This window comes from Octopus sinensis, linkage group LG15 (genome assembly GCF_006345805.1).
Source record: "Octopus sinensis linkage group LG15, ASM634580v1, whole genome shotgun sequence".
In the NCBI taxonomy this organism is placed as follows: Eukaryota; Metazoa; Mollusca; class Cephalopoda; order Octopoda; family Octopodidae; genus Octopus; species Octopus sinensis.
This window is the reverse complement of record NC_043011.1, coordinates 25,826,975-25,839,877: the sequence shown is the minus strand read 5'-3', so window position 1 is coordinate 25,839,877 and position 12,903 is coordinate 25,826,975. Positions and strand designations below refer to the sequence as shown.

At 36.2% G+C, this 12,903-nt stretch overlaps 1 protein-coding gene across 1 annotated transcript in view; it reads left to right on the top strand.

Moving 5' to 3' along the window:
- Positions 1–7,475: 7,475 nt before the first annotated feature.
- Positions 7,476–12,903, top strand: part of LOC115219655 (protein unc-93 homolog A-like) — a 68,818-nt gene continuing 63,390 nt past the window's right edge. The window contains exon 1 of the mRNA XM_036509813.1: positions 7,476–7,506. Coding sequence (XP_036365706.1) covers positions 7,476–7,506 — 31 coding nt within the window. The remainder of the gene's footprint in view (positions 7,507–12,903) is intronic.

Sequence of the window (12,903 nt, the reverse complement as noted above, 5' to 3'; positions counted from 1 at the left end):
TATTTGACTTATCGCATCTCCTGTATTTAAAGATAATAATTTTCAGGAATTTTGACTTGCGCTTCACTGATAATGCAATCGTAGACATGACTGTGTAGGCAAAGGAGTGTATTGGGATGTTAGCCGAGTATGTAGCTTCAAAACAACAGATAAGTAGTATGAACACGAACCAGAGGATGTGATAAAAAAAATTAGAATTACAAGTTCTTGAAGGACTTTACCATAAAGACTGACCATACAGGCGCAGGAGTGGCTGTGTGGTAAGTAGCTTGCTTACCAACCACATGGTTCCGGGTTCAGTCCCACTGCGTGGTACCTTGGGCAAGTGTTTTCTACTAAATCCTCGGGTCGACCAAAGCCTTGTGAGTGGAATTGGTAGACGGAAACTGAAAGAAGCCTATCGTATATATGTATATGTATATATATATATATATATATATATGGATATATATATATATATATATATATGTGTGTGTGTGTGTGTGTGTGTGTGTGTGTGTCTGTCCCACCAACATCGCTTGACAACCGATGCTAGTGTGTTTACGTCCCCGTAACTTAGCGGTTCGGCAAAAGAGACCGATAGAGTAAGTACTAAGCTTACAAAGAATAAGTCTTCGGATCGATTTGCTCGACTAAAGGCGGTGCTCCAGCATGGCCGCAGTCAAATGACTGGAACAAGTAAAAGAGTGAAAGAGTAAAGAGTATACTACTGAGACAAGAAGACTAGACACGATTATAGAGTATAAAAGAAAGAGTATAACATCTTGGATTCTGCAATTTCCTATGATAGCAGAGTCGATACCAAAGAAATTGAAAAGAAGTGAGAAATACTAGGATCGAACCAGAGATCGGAGGGGACTGTGGAAGACCAACACAACAATTGTTCCTGTAGTAATAGATACACATGGCGCGACACACAAAATGCAACCTAAGATATAGAATGAAATTGGAATTGAAACTCGCATTGTCGAACTGCGCAAAAGTACCATCCCATATTCTGCAAGACTCCTAAGAAAGCTTCTTGAGATTCGAAAAGACTTGTTGTCACCAAACCACAAGATAAAAATGCTTGCCGACTAAATTAACATGCACTAGTATAACAACAACATAATGTTATATATACATTCATATAATTACACATACATATATATACAAAATAGCTGAAGTTGAGGAAGATCAGGTCAAATATTCAACGGTGGGTGGCTTAGATGGGTGTAGAATACTAGAGATAAATCTATACAGTGAGTGGAGGGAGACATGGTGATTGTGTTAAGGATTTGAAAAATTCACTTGCAATGTATTACTGCTCTACAGGTACCACAAACATTAAATTGAAGTCAGCAACTACAGTTTAGAACATATTAATGAATAATAAATAATAATAATAATAATAATAATAATAATAATAATAATAATAATAATAATAACAACAACAACAACAACAACAAGAATTTCATTATTGCCCACAGGGGGCTAAACATAGAGGGTACAAACAAGGACAGACAAAGAGATTAAGTCGATTACATCGACCCCAGTGCGTAACTGGTACTTATTTAATCGACTCTGAATATAGACCCAGTAAGTGCCATAGTAGATATAATTGCCTGTTTTGTCCCCCACAAATTTCTGGTCATTTGGACGATGTTAGAAACACATAACAGTAGAGGGCACGACACGTTTTGAGCACAGCCGTTTGGCGCCGCATATTTAACGTCGCTGATTTGACGCTGACTCATTTGAAATCAGACGTTTTAATAGTTGTCTTACCACCACCACCACCCCTCTTATTTTCTTTCTTCCTTTCTTCCTTCCTTTCTATCTTTCACTTTCTATTTTCTACGTGTATATTTATATGCGCTCGCGTGTGCGTCTGGTTGTCTCATTCCCCATTACAGAACATGAATGAGGGACTGGCCGAATAGAAGACCAGAAGAAATATTTTGCAATAATTAAATGATGTGTAATTATCTTCCCAGATCAAATATTGATGGTAGGTAGGGGTTGAGGATAACTTAAATTCTTTATCCTTCCGGTGATGGTAAAATAAATATCATTTAAGTATTGAGATTGAATTAATTGTTGGCTGTCGATATCAAATCACATAAGTGAATAACAAACACTTTGTGAGAACAAAAATGGGTCTCACACCTACACACACACACACACACACACACACGCGCGCGCACGCAAAAAAATTAAGACAAAAACCAAATATGAAAATTAAAACCATCACAATGCTGAAAAACATATCTATGTTTTGTTTTACTCAAATTAAAAAATATAATTTTTTTCAGAGATATTCTGGAATGTACTTGCTTTTTAATTAAAAAACAAATTCCAGTATTCTTCCTTTGTGTGTAACTCGTGTGTAACTCGATGTAACTATACGGATGTATGTGTGTAGGTGTGTGCGTTGGTGTACGAGTGTGAGTGTTGATGTTAGCTAATAGAAGTAAAGACAGCTTAATACATGTAGATTAATATATATATATATATATATATATATATATATATATATATATATATATATATATATTATAGCGCAGGAGTGACTGTGTGGTATGCTTGCTTCTTCCTAACCACATGGTTCCGGGTTCAGTCCCACTGTGTGATACGTTGGGCATGTGTCTTCTACTACAGTCGCAGGCCGACCAAAGCCTTGTGAGTGGATCTGGTAGACGGAAACTGAAAGAAACCCGTCGTATATATGCGCGTGTGTGTGTTTGTACCACCATCGCTTGACAACTGATGCTGGTGTGTTTACGTCTCCGTAATATAGCGGTTCGGCAGAAGAACCGATGGAATAAGTATTAGGCTTACAAAGAATAAATCCAGGGGTCGATTTGTTCTACCAAAGGCAGTGCTCCAGCATTGCTGCAGTCAAATAACAAAAATAAATAAAAGAATAAAAGAATATATATATATATATATATATATATATATCTATCCTCAGTCGAGTTCCAGGTTGTCTTTACAATTTCGGCTGGTTATACTCGATATTGCTCCAATCTGGCCAACCCCAAGGAAAAACTAAGCTAAGAGCATTAGATTCCTTCGAAGAAAGCAGCGAATGTATATGCAAACAAGGACGGAAAAAAACGGAGAAATGTTACACAAATACAAATGCAAATAACAGGACATAACAACAGGTATCTTTCGACTAAAGACGAATTAAATTAAGCTGGCGTGTGTGGAAGTAAAGCCTCACGGCAGGGACATAAGATTTGACGAGCGCAGGGAGGAATGTAAATATTGCACGGATGGTAGTCGAACCAAAAAGAAAAGTCAGGCTTGACCGAACACCGGTCACGTGGGGAGAGAGAAGAGAGAGAAGTAGAGGCAGGGGGATAGAAGAATTAAGGAGGGGTGAGAAAAAAATGAAAGGGACACTGAAGTGAAGGAGGAGGGAAAGTGAGCATGAAGAGAAGGCCAGTAAATGTGAGAGAGGGAGAACGAAAGAGCGAAGAGTAGAATGAACGAAGTAAGTGTGAAAGGGCTGACATACAAATAAACAGGTTCCGACGGATAAATTATCGTCATCTTATGAACCTGCGAGTTACAGTGCAGTGAAACGCCGACTGTTAATCTATACACGTGCGGACGTGTAACTGAGCTTGCGTGGATGCATGCAGCTTACAACCTCTAGTTTATAGAAAAAAGTCTGCAATTCGTGTCATACAATTTGCTTGCCTTGGTCATCTTCCTTTGATCACGAGAACAAGTACCGTTATACATGTGATTGTGCGTGTTTATGTTCGTGTTTGTATGTGTGTGTGCGTGCGCGCGTGTGTGTGTGTGTGTGTGTGTTGTGCGTGCGTTTGTGGGTGTGTGCGTGCGTGGCAGATTCTTTTCTAGTAAACTTGTTAGTCCGCCGGTTATGAAAGAATCCTTTACTGAATAGAGCATTTTGTAAACGAGGTTTTATTCATTTTCTAAACGATTATAAATACCCCCATACACACACATATATGTCTATACATATATATATATATATATTTCAACCTAAATTGTGATTATACGTAAACACTGCTTAGCGCCATTACTCCAATATTTTTCTCGATCGGGCGATCCACTAGCGCAAATCAGTTAATGTGTTGGCTGAATTATATATAAAGCTATCAGCTTTATTCAATTCGTTCAGAGTTTCCCCACTTAGGTACATCTCATCGACAAGAGTCAATAAACACGAAGCATCGATGTCTGAGATTCCCGAGGGAGGGCGACACTGAACGAACGGTGTGTTTTTACAACTTTTTACCATACGAGAGATTTTTTTCTCCACAGTAACTGCAGTGTATTTGCCTTTAGTAGTTGAGATATGTGATGCCTTCGTTTTTGGGATCACCACTGCTTTATTATCTCCCCTTCTTCCTAGCTCTCCTGTGTGACCCCTCTGTCCGGCATTCGTCATGATAGATCGCAAACTACTAAACCTTTTTCTATTTTCTCTCTCTGCTTATTTCCGTGTTCCTTTCTGTCGAAGAGCGTAGCCTCGAAACGTAAAAGACTTTCTCACTTTCCGAGCGTTAAACTAATACATCTGTTTGTTGTTTACACACCTGTTTTCGTCTTTTTTTGGTGTAAATACTCACTATATATATATATATATATATCCTAAAATCCTTTAAAATGCCTTAGCCCGAAGGCTGCGGCCATGCTGGGGCACCACTGGTGAATATATATATATATATATTCATATACTTATACATATATATATACATACATGCATACATATATACATACTTACATAAATACATACATATATACATACATACATACATACATACATACATACATACATACATACATACATACATACATACATACATATGTGGGTATGCGCATGTAGATGTGTGCGTGTATATCATTCTAAGGAACTTTTTCACCAAGTCCCTGTCGGTTAGTTAAGTGGCACAACGATATTTTAGACATGTATGTAGTTTTCTGCTTTTTGAGTGAGATGGATAATAAAGAATTTAGTTTCTGTGATGCAACGATCACATTTCTTTGAATTGTTTCTCAATAAACCTATTTGATCTAAGATTGATGAGTTTCTCGTTTGTCCTTGTTTTTCCTTTTCAGTTCCCCCTTCCTCATTCTATCTATCTGCCTTATTTTCTTATTTCTGCGATGCATATATATATATATATATATATATATACATATATATTTCTTATTAACACGGTATAATTAATTAATTTTTTATGAAAGAAAATACCTCAGATCTTCTCATTCCCATTTACTACTCCTACATAACCTCTGTAACCTTTGCAGGGAAATCGATGTTGTAACTCTTGGAAAATCAGAAAAGAAATTATTGGTTACTCTCATTGTGTATTTTCTTCATGTTCAAATGGGTTTATTGAGAAAAAAATAAACAGCCGCCAAAAGATACACCACAGAACATGACTCTTATTATGTTAAACAAAACTTTTTTACTATGTGTGTGTGTTTGTGTGTATGTCTGTGTGTGTGTCTGTACGTGTGTGCATGTGTGTATACATGCACACATATATATAATATATATATATATATATATATATATATATATATATATATATATATAAGTTAATCCAAACAAGAAAACACAGAAAAAAAGAGAAAAAAGAGAAAAAAACACAGCAACGCAGGACGTGGAACAATTAAAGTATTATTAACGCTCAGGAAAGAAGGGAAGGAGGGTATATATATATATATTCATATATAAATGCATATATATTTATATGCACATACACATATATATATGTATGTATGTATGAATACACACACACAAACACACATATATGTGTGTATGTATGTATATATGTATGCATGTATGTATATATATATGTATGTATAGAGAGAGAGTACAATTTAGCAATACATTGTGAGTTTTTGTTTGTTGTGTTTGTTGTGGTGGTGGTGTGTGTTTCTGTTTGTGTTTGTCCCCCATCCCTCATAAAATTTGCGGTTGGCACAAGAGTCCGATTAAATAAATACCAGACTTTAAAAATGGTAGGATCAATTTGTTTGATAAAAGCTTTCAAGGAAGTACCCCAGCATTGTTGCAGTCCAATGACTGGACCGAGTAAAATTCGAAAGATAAACAACTTACTTCATTACGCAATAAAAAATAAGGTATATAAAGGAATCTTGTTTTATTCCATATAATACACCATAATATCTATTTCTTTATTACCCACAAGGGGCTAAACACAGAGGGGACAAGCAAGGACAGACATAGGTATTAAGTCGATTACATCGACCCCAGTGCGTAACTGGTACTTAATTTATCGACCCCGAAAGGAAGAAAGGCAAAGTCGACCTCGGCGGAATTTGAACTCACAACGTAACGCAGACGAAATACCGCTAAGCATTTCGCCCAGCGCGCTAACGTTTCTGCCAGCTCGCCGCCTTGTAATACACCATAATATCGTACAGCTAAACAATTATCTTTCACTGCATGTAGTATTCAATTGTACTGAATGCTTAACAGAGGGTGTGGCTGAGCATAATCGGTCGGAGATTTCGTTCCGGCTTTTTACGTTCTGAGTTCAAATTACGCTGAGATCAACTGTTTTTCATTCATCGGGGTTGATAAAAATAAAAATAGTACCGGCCAAGGTCTCCTCATAAAACTGTTGGCCTTGGGCGGAAATTAAGAACAATTATAATATTCAACGCACATATATCGTCTTCTGTTCCGGTCCTTATTCAACTAGCTCTATTTCATTAAACTTCAGCTTACAGTCGACCGTTCACTCGCTATTTTAAACTACTGCCTTTGATGGCATATAAGACGCCTAACTTTTTGTTCCAAAATAAAAGGTCTCAAAATATCATACCGTATCCCATAAGCGACACTGGGCCTCCCAGAAGCTTTAATGCTCCAAAAACTGTTTTTCCTGAATATGCGCTGCTGAAATTAGAGTGCAACTTAGATTACCCGTGCGACTTTTAAGCTATCAAGTGCTGTACCTGAATTCAAGACTTTCTTTTGTCTAGCGTCAGATAACCTCTTACCCTTACGTTGAGAGATCGCGCCGACTAAGAAGCCAGAGCTATCGTAATTGTTACAGGCTCTCTTTTACAATAATCTCCTTCATAATGAAAGCAATTATAATGTGAGGCGCCATTCTACAGTTCAGTTTGATCAATAATAATGATAATTATAACATTATATAATAATAATATTAATAATGATAATCTCAATAATGACAATAATGATTTTTTAGCTCAAAAATGTAAAATTAAAGCAAATGATGATGATGATGATGACGACGATGATAACGACGACGACGACAATCAACATAACCATCATTATTATCGTCATGAGAAGGGGAAAGGAGGAAGAGGGACGATGATGATGACTTTAATAATAATAATAATAATAATAATAATAATAATAATAATAATAATAATAATAATAGTGATGATGATGATGAATGATGATGGTTTCTTAATGTATAATGGTTACACACAAAATGCTAATATTAATGACAACAACGACGACAGACAACGAAGACAGTGATGATGATGAGGAGGAGGAGGGTGTGGAGAAGGAAGGAGTGAGGAAGAGAAGGAGAATGAGGAAGGAAAGGAGGGTGAGGATGAGAAGGAGAGTGAGGAGGAGAAGGAGGGCGAGGAAGAGTAGGAGGGTGAGGAAGATGGTGATGATTACTTGCAAGTAATGAGTTCTGGCGGAACAATGATAATAATAATAATAAAAGTAACTATAATATCATGTTTTAATTATTGCTGCTGCTGCTGTTGTTGTTGTTGCTGTTGTTGTTGTTACAATATACACTTAACCTGTGAAAAAATATAATAAACCAATTAGCTCGGTTTTTGCATTTCATTGTTCTTTTTTTAGGGAGGGAAGGTTTTTTTTGTTATTGTTCTATTTTTCTTGTTTATTTTTCTTCATTACATTTGCCTAACACAGATATAGTTGTTTGATCATAATACTTTTTATATTTTAATCACACATTATCTTTCCCCCGTCCCCCCAAACACTTCCCACACGCTCTACACTTTACAAACATACATTTTAATTACAATGTCTCCTTAGGCATATCACTCAATTCATTTTAGCTCAACTCCTCAAGTCTTGGGATAAACGACTTAGCTTTCATTAAAACAAAACCAATTATAAAAAAAAGAATTAAATGTATTGAAAACTATCGCAGAGAAATGGCTGGCACAAAGCGCCGAGCAATTCTTATGTCAATAGACTGCATTTGAGAGACGCCTCAGTCATTGGTAGAACTAATTTTATATTACTATTTCTATATTAAGGTTAAAGAATATTGCCATAGTTATTAATGTAGGTATTTACACGTTTGTACACATACATGTGCACGACAATAAGCCCGCATATATATATATATATATATATATATATATATATATATATATATATATATATATATATATATATATATATAACAATTGCAGCGTGGAAGGTGTTTGTAAGCCATTTAAGAAACACACAAAAGCCGTTCGATTCACTTCAACATTTAAGTTTAATTTGTCAAAATATTTTCGTCGCTAAAATTTTCGACCTGTTCACTGACAAAAATCCGTGCTCAGTGAACAGGTCGCGGATTTTAGCGACGAAAATATTTTGACAAATTAAACTTAAATGTTGAAGTGAATCGAACGGCTTTTGTGTGTTTCTTAAATGGCTTACAAAACACCTTCCACGCTCCAATTGTTTTCGTTTCAGCACACGATCTCAGATCAAATCACTTGCTATGCGAGAGTACAACTCCCTATATATATATATATATATATATATATATATATTATATATATATATATATATATTATATAATATATAGTATATATATATATATATATATATATATATATGTATACTTACGTGTGCACACATGGGTATGATCAACGCGCGCACGTTGAAAAAGAACGCTCCGCTGGAACATAGAGATGCCAACCTATATTCACATTAAATTCATTTATGTGCCTGTGTTCGTGCCTGGGTGTGTATACACTCATACACACATATACATGCTTATATTCACATGCAAATAGACATAAGTACATACATACACAAATACATATATATAAATATATACATATGTATAAATATTAATGTTTGTTTTTATATCGAGTTATAAATAAAAGCAAATTTACATTAGACGGAATAATTACTGAATACTCTTTAGTAAAGGGCATATCAAAGTTTTGATAAGGGTAGTTGTAAGAATGAAACTTCGAAGTTTCGGCCTGCTTCCTTCAACAAGTATAGATAGACAGACAGACAGATAGATAGATAGATAGATAGATAGATAGATAGATAGATAGATAGATAGATAGATAGATAGATAGATAGATAGATAGATAGATAGATAGATAGATGGATGGATAGATGAACAGACGGGACATACACAGACACAACATACATACATACATACATACATACATGCATACATACAGACAGACATGCATACATACATACATACATACATACATACATACATACATACATACATACATACATACATACATACATGCATACATACATACATGCATACGTGCATGCATGCATGCAAACGCATACATACACTCAAAACCTCCCGTAAAGTCTCTTGCCCCCTGTAAATAGGCAAAATTTCACAGACGCTGTACTCTATTCCAAGAAATCTCTTCTCAGAAAGGGCTACAAAGAAAAAAATCTCGTGTCTAGAGCTCTTAGCTAGGCCAAAAACGTGCAGAAAAAGCAACAACAACATAAACAAAAGAGCAGAGAAAGACTCATCACATGGTTCACACGGCATACTACATCAACTTAACCGTTCGAGTAGGCAAAATCTTAATTCTTCTTAGAAAACACTTTCCTTCTAAACATAAATATTACAAAATATTCGGCTGGTTATACTCAAGATTGCTCCAATCTGGACAGCACCAAGGAAAAACTAAGCTAAGAGCACTAGATTCCTTGGAAGAAAGCAGCGAATACATACGGAAAAAAACGGAGAAATGGTACACAAATGCAAATATCCTGTATTTGCATTTGTATTTGCGTACCATTTCTCCGTTTTTTCCGTCCTTATTTTCGTATACATTCGCTGCTTTCTTCCAAGGAATCTAGTGCTCTTAACTTAGTTTTTCCTTGTGGCTGTCTAAATTGGAGCAATCTTGAGTATAACCAGCCGAAATTGCAAAGATAATCTGGAACTCGACTGAAGAAAGAAAATTCGAATGACCCGTTCTTGTTTTTTTTGTATCGTCTGTCTGGATGCTTTGTTGTCCTTTTTTTGTATCATCTGTCTGGATGTTTTGCGTTCTTGTCCCATTTTTGGTATTCCTTTTTATATAAATATAGCGGCGTACGTACACTTTGGTCTCTTATAAGTGTATATATATATATAGATATATATATATATATATATGTGTGTGTGTGTGTGTGTGTGTCAAAAGGATGTGCTATAATACTATTCCACAGTCATATCAACAATCCAATGATACTGATCCACATATACAAAAACAGCCATGCCAACAATCCAACATACCTCCATCATATATATACATATATCTGTGTGTGTGTGTGTGTGTGTGTGTGTGTGTGTGTGTGTGTGTGCGTGCGTGTACCCAGTACCCCTTGCTCAAAGACAACATATCTCAGGCCTGCTGTCCTGGTGTCCTGCTGCAACTGTTTCTGAATTTCCTTCCCTTTGAAATAATCTGGAATCCGGCAAGTCAAGTCAAAGATAGTCAGTAAATCTATGCGTAGAAGTTGCTTAGATATTTTTCAGTTCCTGTCTTGTACTGTGTGTCCAATATAGCTGATCTAGGTTTCGATTTTCAAATCTTTAATTCTTTTAAGTATGTCTAAGATAATGATACCACTGCGACACAGTGTGAATCAGAAAAATTGAAATTGATTTTAATATTACAAATTCTGAAGGCTGTGAGCTGGCAGAATCGTTAGCACGCCGGGCAAAATGCTTATCGGTATTTCGTCCGTCTTTATGTTCTGAGTTCAAATTCTTCCGTGGGTCGACTTTACCTTTTACTCTTTGGGTGAGTCGATAAAATAGGTATCAGTCGAGCACTGAGGTCGATGTAATCAACGTATCCTTTCCCCGAAACTGCTGGCCTTGTGCCAAACTTTGAAACCAATATTATAAATCCTCACTGCGCGTTAGATATGAATAATGTAGAAAGAATGTTTACACTCTTATTTCATCCGTATCGAGGTTTTGTGAAAGGTGCGTGTATGTACGTGTGTGTGTGTGTGTATCTGCTTTTGGTACCAAAACGTACTATCGCCCAAAACAAATTGAATGTCAGCTGCACCAAATCAATAGCGCTCAAACAGCCACGTCTCATTCCGCGCTCTCTCTTACCAACAATCTCGTTGCCTCCATTACTGCCCCTAGTCCATTGTCTTCCGCCATTACACACTTTCATAACACCTAAATTTTGCTGTCTCTCTTCCATTATTCCTAGCTCCTAGCACTCTCTCTCTCCTCCTCAGTGTCTCTCTCCCTCTCTCCCCTCTCTCTTTCTGTCTCCCCTCTCTCTTTCTCTCTCTCTCTGTCGCTCACTCCTCTACCACGTTTACGCTTTATTCACTCTGTTTGTCTCATCACACATTCATCATATTTTTCCTTCTTACTCAGTTCGCCAATCGCTCTCGCTTCAAAGTCGTGCATGTGCTTACGCTAAAATGCCCCCCAGTACATCCTGAGAAGTGGCTGGCATCAGGTAGAGCGTCAATCACAGGAAAAATGCCTCAGATAAACTGTATGAGCGAAATGTACGTAGTCCCTTTACCTGTCGAAGGTGACAGTAACTCCGAATACGAACAGCTGCTCTGCACCGTGATGATTGACTATCCGTCCAGTGGAAGGTTGACGTAAAGGGATGATAACGGCGACGACGACTATGACGATGTCGACAACGACGATGACGATGATGATGATGATGATGATGATGCATATACGATAATATCACATACACACACGCACGCACAATTGTATGATTAGAAGAGAGAAAAGCAAAACGAAAGCGAGATGAACAAAACTTTCCTTCGGCTTACTTGTTTTGTTGCTTTATATTTTTTTCCCCTCAATTTCTAATTTTTATTTATTTATTTACTTATTTCTTATTTACTTATTTCCTTGTTTCTGGAAGATGAAGCAACTGATGTGGGTTTGCATTGCCAATAAGTAATTTAAGAAGACATCTGATAGTCAAAATACGCCTAGTTATTGTGACCGTAGGAAGATCTCTATCATTTCGGCTTCGTGTAACTACTTTTATTTAACACTATCACACTTCCTCTTTGCAGCGTCCGGGAGAGAAGACTCATTTTACAACCGAAAACTTTTTACCCTGTATTCTACATGATATTTCTTATAGCTTTATCTACTTCAAGTTCCAACCTTAAAAATATATATATATATATATACTTGCATATGTATGTTCAGTTTTATTTCAAGATTTCTTGCCAATAGAGAAAGGGCCGTTTCTAACCTAGATTCAAGACTCCTTCATCGGAATTTCAACATCAATAATAGGATATTTTTGTTTGTATGCATGTATATATGTATACGTACAGATTTGTATGTTTTATGTATGTATAGGGCCGTTTCTAACCTAGATTCAAGACTCCTTCATCGGAATTTCAACATCAATAATAGGGTATTTTTGTTTGTATGCATGTATGTATGTATACGTACATTTTTGTATGTTTTATGTATGTATTCTCATGCACATAGTTGCATATCTAGACATGTTTATATATATTTAAATGATAAACATCTGCAAAGTTTTACAGATTTTTACAGTTCCAGTGATGGATTGGGTCTGTAGTCTTATGTATGTATGTATGTATTATGTATGTATGTATGTATGTATGTATGTATGCATGTATGTACTTACGCATGTATGTGT